The sequence below is a fragment of the Otolemur garnettii genome, unplaced genomic scaffold (assembly GCF_000181295.1).
Source record: "Otolemur garnettii isolate 467f Iridium unplaced genomic scaffold, OtoGar3 scaffold00005, whole genome shotgun sequence".
In the NCBI taxonomy this organism is placed as follows: Eukaryota; Metazoa; Chordata; class Mammalia; order Primates; family Galagidae; genus Otolemur; species Otolemur garnettii.
The window spans coordinates 25,655,231-25,672,064 of record NW_003852400.1 but is presented as its reverse complement, the minus strand read 5'-3'; the positions used below and the strand labels follow the sequence as shown (position 1 = coordinate 25,672,064).

The following is a 16,834-nucleotide window of genomic DNA, read 5'->3' as shown; positions in this document are numbered from 1 at the left end:
TTAGTCTTGGATCAAAAATGAGTGCAAATTAAAAAAAATATTTTTTGCAGTTATAAATATAGAAATTTAAATTAGCAATATAAAAATATTTGCTAAAACTAGGTTAAAATTCACAGTCAGCAAAATTAGATACAGTGACATTAAAAACTGAAACTTAACATATTCGCAAGTCCCAAAACACATTTACAAAACCAAATAGAATAGGTAACTGGTAAATCAGTAGCTAACAGTCCAGTTTTCACAAAATAAACCACTTTCCAACACTGAAAATTAGAAAAGAATGACTACTTAGTTACAATGTTTTATTCTCTTAAGAGTTGAGTCATAATGGTAAAAACTCAAAACCAAGCCCCCTAAAACTCTGTGGGTTTCTCCCTTTGAGCTGTAAGTAACAAGTTCCCAGACTGCAGAAGATTACTAAACAGTTGCAAAGTCATTACCACACACCACCAAAATTTACCGAGAAGGGCTACAAGGAAAAAAGAAGGAATAAAAGGATATGGACAATCCTTTAAACGAATAATTAGTTCAAATTATAACTTTTTTCCCAAGTGCCAGAGTCAAATGACTTTATTCATTCATTCATTCATTATAGAGCGGATCTTACACCACTCACCCAGGCTAAAGTGAGTGGCACAATCACAGCTCACTAAAACCTCAAACTCCTGGGCTCTAGAGATCCTCCTGCCTCAGCCCCCTGAGTAGCTGGGACTACAGGTGTGAGCTACCATGACTTTAATTTTAATAAGCCCAAACAAGGGTTTATAGACGCTCACTCTATATACAACAAGTATGTGATGAATTCTTTTAAAAGTTCAAATTACCCTTCAAACATGGACAGCACAACTTGAGAAAAATCATTTTGTTGACCAGATTTGAAATCATTGAAATATCCTTATCCTAATTTAGGTGATGATATTTTAGGATTGTACATAAAAAACTGTAAGGTAGGGATAATACTAAGTAATTTAAGTTCCTTTTTTTTCAAATTCTGTTCCATCTAGATGTTAGAATTTTCATGATGTTAAACGATGTACTTGGATAGGGAACATAGTTTTGAAACATAGCTGGGCTATAAAGCATATGGGAAAATATCACAGACTACTTAACAAAGTAATTTAACTGCCATTAAAACTACTGTACCTTGGCTCGGCACCTGTGGCTCAAGCAGCTAAGGTGCCAGCCACATACACGTGAGCTGGCGGGTTTGAATCCAGCCTACGCCCACCAAACAACAATGACGGCTGCAACCAAAAAATAGCTGGGGATTGTGGCAGGCGCCTATAGTCCTAGCTACTTGGGAGGCTGAGGCAAGAGAATCACTTAAGCCCAGGAGTTGGAGGTTGCTGTGGGCTGTGATGCCTCAGCACTCTACCCAGGGCAACAGCTTGAGGCTCTGTCTCAAAACAAACAAACAAACACACACAAAAAAACTACTGTACCAATGAATACCATATATTCATTTCATTTCTTAACCCTTTGTTGTCTGTCGTTGAGATTCCTATGTGTATAACGGTTTCACACTAAAATTTGCTTCTGTACTTCTAAAATGTTCTTAATGAAGAATTTCATTTCCCAGGAACTTCTTAATCATATAAGGCTAATCTGATAATTAGACAAAATTATTCATGGCTCAAAGCTCATCTAATGCCAGATACCCTCCTTGACTCCCTCTGAAGATACTCCGTCCTATACTTAAATCTCATTGTTACCTCTGTAGTTATGGAGCATAAGAAACTTATTTTATTCTACTTTACATTACAGTGACTGTAAGTGAACTTTCTAATTTTCCATGAATAAATTGATAATTCCTGCATCTGTAAGTCAGAGTCACTGAGTCTTAGATAGCTTTCTATTCTCCCTAACCCCATGTCTAACACAATTTCTTGAAAATAGTTAGGCAATCTGTATGTTTATCTGAATTCACCAAAAAAAACCTATTTTGGCATGTCTATACTAAAAGCTACCTTTTCCAAAGGGTCCTTAGAAAAACAAGTTATATTTTGGCAACGACAAATGTTATTTTTAAGCTTCATGAAACCCATACTAATTTACCAACTCTTTCTCATTATAAACATTTAAACATTTCTTGTATAGCCGTTAAAAATTAAAATAATGAGAATCCTTCCTACTAAACACAATCATTATAATTTCTTAGTCAGATGTATATATTTTTAAAAACAAACTGAAGTTACTAAACTTTTCCTTGCTAATATATTAAGAGTGCCAAAAGTGATGTGAATTAACTTTTTATAAATAACTCCAAAGAAATGTTAAAAAAAAAAAAAAACCTTTTCTCACAGTGAGAAGAGATATAACTATGTGTTCAAAATGTAAAGTGAAACACAGAACTGAATGAACATAAGTGGATCACTTATTTATTTATTCATTTATCTATCCAGACATCATTGCCTGGGCATTTATGCCACTTCGCATGTGTCCAACAGTGTGAGAGCTGCAGAAGCCATAAAGCTAATTAAGGTGTAGTCTTGCCTTCCAGGATCTCAAACTATAGTGAAATCATAAAAGACACATAAATATTAAGAGGACACTGGGGTTATCTCTGGCTGGGAGAGCAGAGACAAATGTTCACAAAGGAGGAATCTGAACAAAATTGGGGTTTAAGCTTCATTCTGCAGGTTTTACGAAGTTTTTTGAGTGTGGAAGTAACAAAACCTGCTGTCCTTTTTTAGAAAGAGATTTGAGAAAGAAACTGCTCATCTAATAATAGTCTAGTGAACAGATGAAGACCTAGTTGGGGTAGGAGAAACCAAATTTGGAAGATATTTGGTAGGCAGAATCAATAGGACTTGATGATAGATTTGATGAGGTGGTGAGAAGAATTCGTCAAGATGACATAAAGGCCTTTAACCTTGCAGATGGATGGTGATATTAAATACAATCTAGATTATCAGTTAACAAGTATTTATTGAGTACCTCCTATGTACCAGACACTATTCTAGGCATGAAAAGTCTGTTTTCATTTTAGTCAGGGGAGGCAGATGGTAAACAAAAGTGAATATTATCTGACATAATAAATGTGTGATAAATGTGATGGAGAAAATAAAACAGGGGTAGGTTATGGGTTAGATGATAGTGATGGGGGGGCACTTTAGCTGAGGGAATCATGACAAGTAAACCGAATGATAAGGATTTTAAAAAGGGCTACCAAACACAAAGGCTGAGATGGGAAAGAGCTTAACATCATCAAGAAAGAGAAAGGCAGCTGGTTTATAGGAATGGGGCTGGGGGTGGGGAGAAAATGAGACTGAGGACGGCATGGAGCTCCTTGGAGCCCACTGTAAGGGGCTTAGTGTTTGTTTTAGTTACAGTAGGTAGCCAGCAGATTATAAACCAAGGAGACTGTGATGTAACATATTACCATCTGCTATGCAGAAAACGGGCTTAAGGGGGAAGAGAGGCCTGGTAAAAGTGGGAGCTTAGACTGTCCTAACAGCGAGTATGTGGAGGAGCGATCAGATTCCAGATACAGAAGTCACAATGACAGGATTTGCTAATGGACTAAAATGGGTTGTGAGGGAGAGAGAAGAGCCAAGGGTCTCTCAGGGAATTTGGTTCTAAGCCACATGTAGAGCACAGTGATATTAAAGAGATGATTAAAACCTTGGGCAGACAAGAGCTTCAGGGGCCAGGAATCAGTAGTTCTTTGGTCAAGGAAAGACTGGTCTACAAAATTATAAGTGAAATGTTACACAGGCAGCTGGATACAGTCTAGAATGCAGGGGAGAGGTCTAGATAGAGAAATATTTTGAGAACCATTAGCCTCTACACAGAATTTTTATTTATTTTATTTTTAATTATAACGGGTACATAATAGTTGCAAAAATTTATAGGGTAAATGTAGTGTTTTAATACAGACATACAATCTATCATAATCAAATCAGGATAAATGGAGTATCCATCACCTCAGATATTTATCACGTCTTTGTGTTAGGAACATCACTCTTCCACCTTTCAGTTATTTTAAGTGTACCCTAACTTACTGTTAACTACAGTCACTCTATTCTGCCATCAAATATTAAACCTTGTTCATTCTATCTTACCATATTTTTGCAAACATTAACCATCTCCACTTTATTCTCCCCTCCCCACAACCCTTCCTGGCCTCTGGTAACCAACGTTCTACTCTTTGTCTCCGTGAAATCAACTGTTTTAATTTTTAGCTCCCAAATGTAAGTGAAAACATGTAAAATTTGTCTTTCTGTGCTTGGCTTATTTCACTTAACATAATGTTACCCAGTTTCATCCATATCGTTGCACATGACAGCATTTCTCTCTTTTTGTGGCTATTATGTATATTCCATTAGGTATATGTACCAGTTTCTGTAGTGTTTGTTTTAGTTACAGTAGGTAGCCAGCAGATTATAAACCAAGGAGACTGTGATGTAACATATTACCATCTGCTATGCAGAGAACAGGCTTAAGTGTAGGCTATAGGGTACATTTACCCGATAAATTTTATATTATTCCATTCTTCTATGATGGACATGTAGGTTGGTTCCATATCTTGGCAATTGTGAATAGGGCTGCAATAAACATCAGCCAGATATCTTCTGTACATTGAATTTCCCTCCTTTGGATATACTACCAGTTGGATAGCTGGGTCATATGGTAGTTCTACTTTTAGTTTTTTGAGAAACCTCCATACTGTTCTCCATAGTGGCTTCACTAATTTACATTCCCACCAATAGTCCATGAGGGTTCTCCTTTCTCCATATCCTTTCCACCATTCATTATTATCTTTTTGATGAAAACCATTTTCACTGGGGTTAGATGCTATCTCCTTGTAGTTTTGATTTGCATTTCTCAGATGACTAATGATTTTGAGCAGTCTTTGACTTTTAAATCTTTAATCCATTTTGATTTTTTTATATGAGAAGAGATAGGGGTGTAGAAGATTTAAATCCATGAGACTGGATAAGACTCAATCAGGGTAGTGTGTGGGGGTGAGAAGTGTGCAGTAATATTTTTTGGTTTTGGATTTTTTTTTTTTTTTAAACAGAGTCTCACTATGTTGCCCCCACAGCAACCTCAAACTCTTGGGCTTAAGCGATTCTCTTGCCTCAGTCTCTCAAGTAGCTGGGACTACAGCCACCTGCCACAACACCCGGCTACTTTTTTGTTGCAGTTGTCATCGTTTAGCTGGCCCGGGCTGGGTTTGAACCCACCAGCCTTGGTGTATGTGGCCAGTGCTATAACCACTGTGCTATATGAGCTATGCTTTGTTTTTGGATTTTTAAAGGAGAGAACTAGTGAATGCCATATTAGATACTTACTATCAAAGAAAATATTTGCCTTTCTGTGGCAAAACACGTACAGCTTATAAAATATTTCGTTATTATCCTCACACACAGTAGTCTTATTTATAGTATGTCTAATTCTTTTTTGTTACATCAATGAGCTACATAAGTGAACTCTCTGTTGTCCAATGGTCCAGGAGCTAGCAGATAGAAAGTACTTTTGAAATAGCTGTTACAGTGAAAGCATACATGTATACACCCAGCCTTAATAATTAACAATTGATTGTACCGTATTAGTGGAGAGACTAGAAAGTAGCACAATAATGAGCGAGTTTCAAAACACTAGAGATCATAAGATTAAAACTTTCTTTTCTTTAAGAATTAATCTTGGAATTCTTTCTATTGATAAATCAATTTTGAAAAATAATCAAGTTCTACAGACATTTCCAATGAATCATGTAACTGTTATTGTCTGAATGTTTGTGTCACCCCCAAATTCATATGTTGAAACCTAATGCCCAAGCTGATAGTACACATATTAAGAGGTGGGGCCATTGGGAGGTGAAGAGGTCATGAGAGTGGAGCCCTAATTAATGGGATTAGTGCCCTTATAAGGAGTTGTAGAGACCAGAGTTTTCCCCTAACCATGTGAGGACACAGTGGAGAAGGCATCTATGAACCCAAATTGGGCCCTTATCAGACACCAAACATGCCAGTGCCTTCATCTTGGGTTTCCTTGTTTCTAGAACTAAATAAACAAATTTCTGTGCTTTATAAATGACTCAGTTTATGGAATTTAATTATAGCAGCCAGACTAACACACTGACTAAGCAATTAAACTCAAGTACTCATGGTTAATTTCTGAACCATCCTGGTAGTTATTTCCAAATCCCAAATACACCACTCTTTACTTCCTGTTAGAGATGCTACACATGGTCAGCACTCACTAAATGCTCGAATAAATTTAACACGCTGCTTCAATGTACAAGCTGGAGATTCTTCTTTGTCTTTGTATCTGTACTTTCACCACTACATGTCTATTTGGCTCCTTACAGTGCCTTGCATATAGTCAGTGTTTAATAAATATTTGTTGCACACATGAATGAAAGAATGAACACAAAATTTTACAAGAAAGATGATTCTCTTCTTCCTCCTCTTAAACTTCCTATACCATCTTTAAGTCTTTTTCCTTGATTATAAAATATTTGCTAACTATGAAAAATATAAAATTCTTAAAATAAATGTTATTCTCTATTTATAACTCATGATTATGTTAATATATTCATTTAACAAATCTTTTTTGATCATCTAGTCTGTGCCACGTGTCAGGGATATTAATGGTGAATCAAACTGGCCCTTACCTAATTGTAGGTATTAACATCAATACCTTCACTTGCTACAAGTAGAGTATAAGCAGAGGCGTGTTACAATGTGGAAAGTTTTAAAATTCATGGATATCGCTTCTCTGTAGTAGTTAACATTCCTCTTAAGATGATTATTTCAGTGATTATACTGTTAGTGTATTTCTACATATACTAATATTATATGCATTATTTATATTAAATTAAATACTTATTATGTAAAGTATTCTAACTATATTTTAAGTACCCTCAAAGAATAGTTTTCTCACATGAAAAAGAACACCACAAATACCCTAGTCTTTCTTCAGAATATTTTTAAGACATGTACTTGAATATTAGAAATAGTAAGGCAATATAGCTCTGAATGGGTTATTGTCAAAACTTTCTCTATAGGTTTATAGGGTTATATACTGTCTATTTACTCAAATGTATTAGGAAAAAATCCCTTAACTAAAATAGTTAAAATATTTTAACTGAAGGGTTCAAATCTACTTTTATTAAGAGAAAGTTTCCATTTCCAGCACCAGGAAACACATAGTCTTAGGGAAGCGACTTCCTGTACCACTGTCCACTAACTTTCAGCAGATCACCATTTCTTCATATCTACGCACCTGTCTGTATAAGGAGAACAGAAGTTATTTATCCTCAGAGAATACGTAATCATATGCCTTGTTCAGTTTCACTCCCAAAGGACTCTTAATGGTGCTTTACTTACCTCCAGTGGTTGGTTGCCTTCTACTTCTGAAGGTTTACCTCTTACTGACATTCTTTTCTCATTTGCTGTATCTCCTATGAGACAAAAACCCCGCCCCAAACCAGAAAAACATTACCAAAATATTGAGGCCAAACTGTCTTCCATTTTTTTTTGGAATATCTTTTGTTATTATATCTTTCACATCATAAAAGCAGTAACTATTTCCTTTGTTACAAAGTAAATAAGTTAATTTTTAAGAACAGTAATTTGATATAGGTCACACAAGTCATCCATAAATACATATACATATAACCTAAACCAGAAATGTATCCTGTTTTATATAGATTTACTCTGGAAAAATCAAGTTAGTTCATGTTTTGTAAATAAAGTCATATTCTAAATTAACTAGGAAAACCTATAATTTAATACTAGGCAAATTACCTGAAATAAAAACTCTTTGTGATATGAATAACTATTTTCCAAATTAGTTTTTCATTAGGTTAACTATTTATAAGTTTATTTGTATCTTTGGATTTGAACAGATATAGGTGTTTAATGTAGATGTAGATGTTTACATGTAATAATTAACCAAATGCAATACAATCATTACAGCAAGAAAGAACAATGAATAAATGAATTAGCCTTCAGTTAACACTTTGCTTCCTAAATCTAGTGCTTAGGTAGGCTAAATGAAGTTCATGACTAGGCTGGCTCAAAGGACATAGGGCAGACACAAATATAGTTGAGTAAGTACTATTTTAATTTATTAATTATCACTAATGGACTATGATTAACAATGATGAGTAGAGACTACCAGTTAGCCTACTTCTCTGAAACATAATCACATGTTAATTTAGCAAGTTGTAAATTGCTCTTCCCATAAAAGTAAGCCATTTTATTATAGGAATGTCTATGGTAGATTACCAAATTCTTGGCTAACAATAAAGGTTAGGAATTTGTTAATATAAGGAAGATCATGAGTCTTGAATAGATACAGTATGAAAATCTTGGCTGATATTCTTCTTAGTAAAGTATCTTAAAAATGGGGGGGAAGGTATCCAATGTACTTGATACTAATATGAAACCCACTTATAAACAATTACATGAAAGGCAAAACACAAATATAGTCTAGCAAGGGGGAGGACAGAGGAGAAAGGGGGTTAAAGGGAGGGTAATTGGCAGGAGGAGGGAGGGTAATTGGCTGGCCCTAAAGTGCACAATGTGAGGGTGTTCAGGACACCCCCTGGGTGAAGGGCTCAACTCCAACTTGAATTTTACCTTAGAATTGAGAATAAGGTAACCTAAACAATTTATACCTTCATATTAATTTGAAATAATGAAAAAAAAATCTTGGCTGACCTTAACTTTTCCATGTGAAACACAAAAGTTAAGTTTACCAAAGTGCATAATAAAGAAAGAGGCTCATGAACATTTTAAAAGATTAAATACTATCTGTTCAACTCTAAAATCAAGAAGCAAGAACTAAATTGGTAGTTTACTTAAGATAAATTAACACCCCCAAATGTTTACAACCCAAGAATTTCAATGCACATTCCAGTATCAGCTTTGTCCTCAGTTTTGTGCATTATTATTGTTGGGCAGGGCCCATCACACAAAAGGTGTTCAGTGAACATTAGCTGAATAAATCAGAAGACTTCTCTTTGTAGTTTCCTATCTATAAAACTGTCACAAAACAAGACTTCATGGTATATAATAAGAATTATATTGGAACATGCAGCAGTGCCTTTCTTCTAAAACATATTTGAAGAAGTTATAAGGTAAATTTAGTTGGGCAGAAGCATGAGCCCAACTCATGAGTCTCAGCTACTTGAGAGGTTTAGGAGGTTCAGGCTAAAGCAAGCAATGATGGTGCCTATGCACTCTAGCCTGGGTGATAGAGCAAGATTCCATCTCAGCCAATCAATCAAGTTATTTTATAAAGACAAATTTATTAAATACCACTTTGATTTTAAAAATCATATTGAAACAAAAGCAGTGAAACTTTTGGGTTATGTCTATAGGATAATAAATTTCATCACTGGTTAATAAAAAATTAAATCCATCTAATCTTGTAACCTAGGATTTCCAACAACTATTTTGATTGAGATTATTTATACTGGCCATTTATTGGCACAGCAAGAAGAGCATTGTTACCAAAACCCCCCTCCTTTCTGAAATTTAGGGATAAGAGAACCCCACAGTTACAAGTGGAGAAACCAACGCACAAGGTGTTTAGTTTACAAGGAGCACAGTGAAGAGTCATGAGACCAACACAACACGACAAGCCAAAGCATACAAATCCCTGTACAATGAGGTCGAGACTGTGTCTGACAATACACACGCATGATGTTCATAAGAAAATATGTACAGCCCACCACTATAAAAGGTCTTTACTCTAAGAAACATTATTTATGTTTTAAAATGATTACAGTTCCATCCCCAACCACACAAACACTGGGTTTGGCTAAAATTATCCAGCAACGTCTGCACTTTCTTTGCCATTTTCTGATTTCATGGTGTGTATCTATGCAATACTGTCTCCATTTCTCCTGACTGCTTAAAATACTAGAAAGGTTATCAGCCTGTATTTTTGACTTCACACAACATATCTGCCTGGAAGCAACTGTAAAAATCACTATTTACTGAAATGTCATGTCTGGTGATGACTCAGATAAGACAATAACTGATTACAAGGAAAACTGCCATCTGCCAAGATTATTTCTCTCTAAACAAAGGCACAAAATGAAAGCTAAAAAGCAACAAACAGAAAAGAACAAGTCACAATGGAATATAATTTTTAAGTTTTCTTTTCTCCTATTGAAGAATTGTTTGACCATGGTAAAAATTCAGTTATTTTCTGTATTTTCTATAATCCATATATAATAGTAAACAAAAACAGATGTGAGAAATCTGAAATAAAGTACTTTCAGTTTTGAGTATCAGTTAATTTAACTTATATCTTGAATAGATTAAAAAAAATCCATTTGCAAGTCAACCATTCAAAAAGAAGAACAAAAGAAACAACCTTGCATGTTCACAAAACGTACCTTTAATAAAGATGTTTTTAAAACATCACATTTGATTATTGTTGGGCAAGCACAGTAGGAACATTCCCCCCACCCCACATCCCAGTTTACAGGTGAGTGAACCTTGAGGGGCAGAGGCACCCAGTGACCTGCTCAGGGTCTCCCAGGTAGCAGCAATCATGTGGACACAGACATCTCTGTGGACTCTGTGGTCAGCTGGAAGGTTCCAGTGGATGAGGGCTGAGGTGGGGGGGGAATCAAAAGTTAAGAAACAGGACGTGAAGAGAAGAGCTAAGGCTTACAAAGGAAGTTCTGATGGTAGCATCTTGTGCTGGTCCAAGTCCTGGGCTCCCTACATACTTCTTTCCATTTTTTTGCTTCCGCAGGCCCCACAGATTATCCATTTTCTTCCCTCCCTAATGGTGACACCAAATACTTCTGACTAGACCAAGCCTCTATCCTTCCTTCTAACACTTTAAGCAAATACATAGTTCCTTTGATATTTTTCCAGAAGTTTGTAAAGCTAGAAATAATTTTATAAAAGGCAAAAACTTCTCTTATACCACCACAATCATGTAATTTTGTTTAAAATGTAGTTTTTATTTAGAGTGAATAAATGATAAAGGCTACATACATATACACTAATGAAACTCAGAACTTAAAAGCCTACAGTGAAATTCATTTATGTTTGAGATTAGGGGTTGGCAAATTTTTTTCTGTAAAGGGCCAGATAGTAAACATTTCAGGCTTTGCAGGCCATATGGTCTCTGTCACAGCTTCACAACTCTACCATTGTATCCACAAGCAGCCACAGAAAATATGTAAACTAATGAGTGTGGCTGTGTTCCAATAAAATTTTATTTACGAAAACAGGTGGCAGGCTGTAGTTTCCCAATCTCTGTTTTAGAAGAATGCATGTATTCCACCTTTCTAGGATAAATAATTCAATGTTTTAGCAACATAAGGAGATGAGAAAGAGATGGTCATTAGAGTATCATCATGACCCCATTCTACTGGGTGAAGATGGGTTGAAGGAGAGGAGAAATGGCGGTAAAGAGTGGGCACTAGGTACAGGGGAAGCAGGCAAAGCAGGAAACCCCCGGGGGTGGGAGAGGAACCAAATGCCTACTTGGCTCACCCAGGGGAAGCTTATCTGGAGGGACTGGTGGTGGGAGAGTGAAGGCACAGACACTTTCTGCCCACTCCTTAAGCTTTCTCATGTGCACAGGGTTCTATTACCATTCACTCCACGCCCCTGTTCATGGGTTGGTGAGTTTGGGAGGACCTGGGGGCACCTGATTCTGCCCCTCCTCCTTCCGCTTCTCTTGAAAGTGGAAAACCACCAGGGCCTGATGCTGCCTGCTCTGATCCTCTGCACAGACCTCCTCCAACCCAGGGACATTGCCATTCCAGCATATCCTGTAACTGAATGGACCTCAATCTAATTCTGGGATTCAGATTAGGAAACCTGTTTGCTCCTTGTTACAAGCCACATTCTTTAACAACAGCTTTATAGGCAATAAAGATGAGAATTTGGTCTCCATCTGTTCCTCTCCCCACCCCTCAGTTGGCCAGATCTCATCTGGGGAAGAGGGCTGTTATTATTGGCACACCCTGGAGCCCAACAGGACTGGAGATGGGCTGGTATGGACAGGGGTGGAGCCTGCCTGCACACAAAAAGCAGTGAATACAAAAAACCCTGCTTTTTCTCTTCTTTAATTAAAGAGGATTTATCTAGGTCTCCATAACCGAGAATATAATCTATAAAACACTAGTTAACCAGGTTCACATGGAAGAAATATTTCCATGGTCAAAAGTATTGGAAAAACCTGCAAAGTTCTTCCAGTTGTTTTTTAGGCCACTTTAGCATCTGAGAAATTCTGCAGTAATGAAAGTTTCAAAAAAAATTTTTTTCACTATGTATTTGACTATGGAGCCATTGTATTCACGTGACAGCTATTAAAAATCTTCCAGAGATCCATTAACATGCTATGGGAAATGCTGATATAACATTTCTTAAGTAAAAATTGATTATAAAATATATTATTTTTACCTGGCTGGACACATTTATACACTTTTGAACATCTACTTTATGTAATGCTAATCCACACCATTTTCCTTTCCGTAATTTTTGTCATGACTCCCTGTTAATGAATGTAGGGTACACTAGCAGTATGTGACTGTATTCTGCTAAATAATTCTGATTCTAGAATAGCTGACAATTGGCAAAGGAGAAAAGGATGGCCAGGCACCTTGAAGGTACAGGAGAAAAGCCCAGGGTACTTAAAAATATCTCCCCTACAAATTCCATCAATTAGAGATTCATTACGGTTAATGAGCTCTTCTTTTAAAATGCAAATACCCTCTGGGAGTATTTGCCTATTAGTCATTCATCAAGTGAAGTAGTGGAAAGAACAGTGGAATGGCCACGCCATTAACTCCTTTTCATTCTTTAGTCACACTCATTATTCTAGGCAGACTAACGATGAGGAAAGAATATGACTCTGAAATTTGGCAAAACTTGACCCAAACCCTTGACCAAATCTATGACCTTGTAAAAGTTACTTCTCAGAGACTTAATTTGCTCATCTGAAAAATGGGAATAATAATAGATAATAAGGCTGTTGTAAAGATTAAATGGAAAAACATATTAAACACTAATTGCAGAGGGCAGGAAAGGAGAGTTGAGGAGTTCTGTTGTAAGTGTTGCTGTCCACGGCTGCCCTGCCTTCGCATGGATCTGACAGCACATCTACAGCACAGGAGAGTAGATGGACTGAATGTCCATCCCCTCCCCCCCAAAAAAATTTATGTTGAAACCTAATCCCTGATGTATTGGTGTTAGAAAGTAGGGCCTTTGGAAGGTGGTTAGATTATAAGGGTAGAGCCCTCATGGATGAGATTGGTACCTATATTAGGGGCTGGAGAGACCTGGGTTTTTCCCTTTTGCCATTTGGGCTCTCCCCAGATTCCACATTTGCCAGCACCTGGATCTTAGACTTCTCAGCCTCTAGAACTATGAGAAATACACCTCCATTGCTTTAAGCCACCCAGTTTATTATATTTTGTTATAGCAGCCCAAAAAGACAAACATGAGAGAGGATATTAAGAGCGGCCCCTATATGCAACCTCATTTAATGCTCTGGCAGTGTTGTAAGCTAGACTTTACCACATCCATAAACAGAGGGAGACCTGGTATTGAAACCCAAGTCTGTTGACAATGTCAAATTATTCCACAATATCATATTGCTTCTCATTACTTACCCAAACTTGAGTTATTCAGTTTAATACATATTACATTTAAATCTCCTGCAGCTCAGTTTAGTAGTCCCTTCTGTTTTTCCTAATTCTGTCTACTTAATCCTGTGTGTTTTCCACAATAATGAAGAAAAGAAGAATAGAGAGAAAGGAAAAGTGCTAATTCCTGAAGACAGGGCCTGCCCAGGAGGAGCCTGTTCAGGATTCTGTTGGCAACTGTTGAAGCCTCAAGGGAAAATTAGCCAAGAATAGGAAGAGCTAAGCCATAGAGGAAGGAATGCAGTTAGCAAACAAATATAGGAAAAGGTTCAAGTTGACTAGAATAAAGAGAAACCAATTATTTATTTTTTAAGTATATATATTTTTAATTATCTTTACAGGGTACATGTGATGTTTGATATAGGCAAACAATGTAAATTAAACCAATCAGGATAATTGGGGTATTTATCACCTCAGGCATTTATCATTTCTTTGTGTTAGGACCATTAAAATTCTACTCTTCTAGTTATTTTAAAGCAGTGGTTCTCAACCTTCCTAATGCCACAATGCATTTTCATTGTTAAAAAGGGGTCATGACCCACAGGTTGAGAACTGCTGTTTTAAAGCATACATAGCTTATTGTTGTTTATAATCTCTTCTTAGGCTACCAAATATTGTTCACTGTATCTAATTCTCTAACTCTATTTTTTGCACCTATTAACCATCCCTACTTTATCCTCCCCTCCTCACTACTCTTCCCAGCCTCTGGTAACCATCATTCTACTCTGTGTCCATGAGATCAATTGTTTTAATTTTTAACTCCCACCTATATGCGAGATTTGTCCCTGCTTGGCTTATTCAAGTTCTCCAGTTCCACCCATATTGTTGTAAATGGTAGGATTTCATTCCTTTTTGTGGCTGTATGTGTTCCATTAGGTGTATGTACCAAAGTTTCTTTATCCGTTCATTCACTGATGGACACTTAGGTTGATTCCATATCTTGGTATTGTGAATAAATAGTGCTGCAGTAAACTTAGGAGTGCAGATATCTTTTCGATATACTTAGTTCTCCTCCTTTGGATATCCATCCACCAGTGGGATACGACAGTTCTGTTTTTAGGTTTTGAGGATCCTCCACACTATTTTCCATAGTGATTGTACTTATTCACATTTCTACCAATAGGTTATGAGGGTTCCCCTTTAAGAGAAGCAAATTAAAATGGCATTAAGTGCTATTAAATTAGCATACCAAAATTATTAACAGCCTAAATTCACAAAGGATGGAATACAAGTGGCACACTGGCATCATTCTGGCAACAATAAACATCTGTTGATTTGACTGTAGGTGGAAGAGAACAATAAGAAAGATGATTCTGTATACATACTAAGAGCTTATAAAAACAATTATAAATGGTTGCTAAAGTATATAACACACTTCAGCATTCAACAAAGCAGCCTAGCTACTCTAAAAGATATTAGTGTGAATTTTACTTTTAACCCATTTCTATGCAACTTTTATGCATGTTCAGTTTTAACCTTGTGACTGCTATTAAAATCACACAGCTCAAACTTTGCTTACTACTTTAAAAGCTCAGGATCACACCGAGTGCTTGAGGGCACTTACTCTGTAAAGTAAGAAACCAGCAAATCTGAGGTCAGGTCCATTGATCAGTCCTTCCAGTCTGCTCTTAATTAACTTACCCTGGAATTCACTGATGTCTTTAGGTCTGAATACTGTTAATTTGTAACTATGGGGTAATACTTATTGTGGAAACTCTTGAAGCAAACCAACAACTTCAGTTAAGCCATTTAACACTATGCTAAAAACAGGTTAATCTAGGCATTCTTACTTCTAGGCTGGCAGACTAGAAACTGAGAAGGCCACATTAATTCTGTACATGTACATTTGTAAATACTGTATCAGGCTGTACATATCTGCCTTGAAAGAATTTCTTTTGTTGTTGCTGTTAATATCTGTTCTAAATCAGAGTAAATTTATTTAGAGACTAAGTTGGGCTAACCATCTCTTAGCATGGATTCCCAAATGTTACTAACACAAAGTGCCACAAAGACCTGCTTTGAGCTGTCCACTCAAAGGACTGCTGTAAACAGGCTTTACAGGCTCTGCTGAGAACAAACAGGACTGCCACAAAAAAAGACTGTCGATGTGATAGCTTAAAGCCTAAATTTGTAAATAAAGACAGGTGGGGGGGAGGGCTCATTCATCTCTACCAGGTTACCTGATATCTGGACAAAGATTCACATGTATTATCTATAGTGGATAAAGGTGATGGCCTTGATCCATCACCAATAATGGAAAGTTTAAACATATGGTAACATCAAGTCAGTTCAGTTACCTTTCCAACCAGCAGAATAAACCTGTGAAATTATGGCTTGGTGTCAGAAGTTCTGTCATAGTTTTCTACACGGAAAAGTAAGTGACCCTGTGAGCTGAAATGCATGTCAGCCTTTTTTTCTCAATATCAACTGGTCCAATCAGAGATATTAGTTAGGCAAATTTCTCAATCTCTTAAAACTGAGTTCTTAGATGGACCCATGAGTTGCACTTCAACAAATAAAAGCAATATAAAAATATATTACACTCAAGTTCAAGTTAAGTCTCATTCATTCAACAAATGCTTGCTGAACACCTACATGTCCCCATGGACCATGCTGGGCACCATGTGAACTACAGCAACACTATCCCTGCCCTCACAGAGGAGACTGTGACTAAACAAATGGGAAATCACAAAAAGTGGAGGTAGAAATGAGCCCAAAAATAAAAATTATAGGAGTACCAGACAGGTTGTGGAATGGACATTTGTATGGAACACACTATGAAAAATGTGACTAGCTATAAAAAGAACAAGCTTCCTTATTAGGGTGTTCTTCCCCTTTTTCTTTTCCTTAAAAATTAAAAAGAAGTAAAATAATGAATACCTATCATTAATCAGTATCATTTCTTTTAATGGAAGCCAAATATTAAACATGTTCTTGTGTCACACAAAAATCAGAAAGGAATATTTTCTGAAAATAAACTATTGCTTTTGAATAAAATTGACATTAAAAAAATCACCTGCAAATCACAGATCAGAACTGGCTGTACATGTTAGATATAATGAGATGACATGATGTGAAAAATGCAAAAGATTGGTTGGTGGTTGGTTTTATTAGAGATGGCCCATTTGTCATTCAGCTATACAATATGAATGTGTGAAATTACTGTCCTAATTAGGATCACAATATGCTACGTCA

The 16,834-nt window shown here is 36.5% G+C and overlaps 1 protein-coding gene across 1 annotated transcript in view; it reads right to left on the bottom strand.

Moving 5' to 3' along the window:
- Positions 1–16,834, bottom strand: part of UMAD1 (UBAP1-MVB12-associated (UMA) domain containing 1) — a 228,341-nt gene that overhangs the window by 82,266 nt on the left and 129,241 nt on the right. Inside the window, exon 3 of the mRNA XM_012812517.2 lies at positions 7,338–7,411. Coding sequence (XP_012667971.1) covers positions 7,338–7,411 — 74 coding nt within the window. The remainder of the gene's footprint in view (positions 1–7,337; positions 7,412–16,834) is intronic.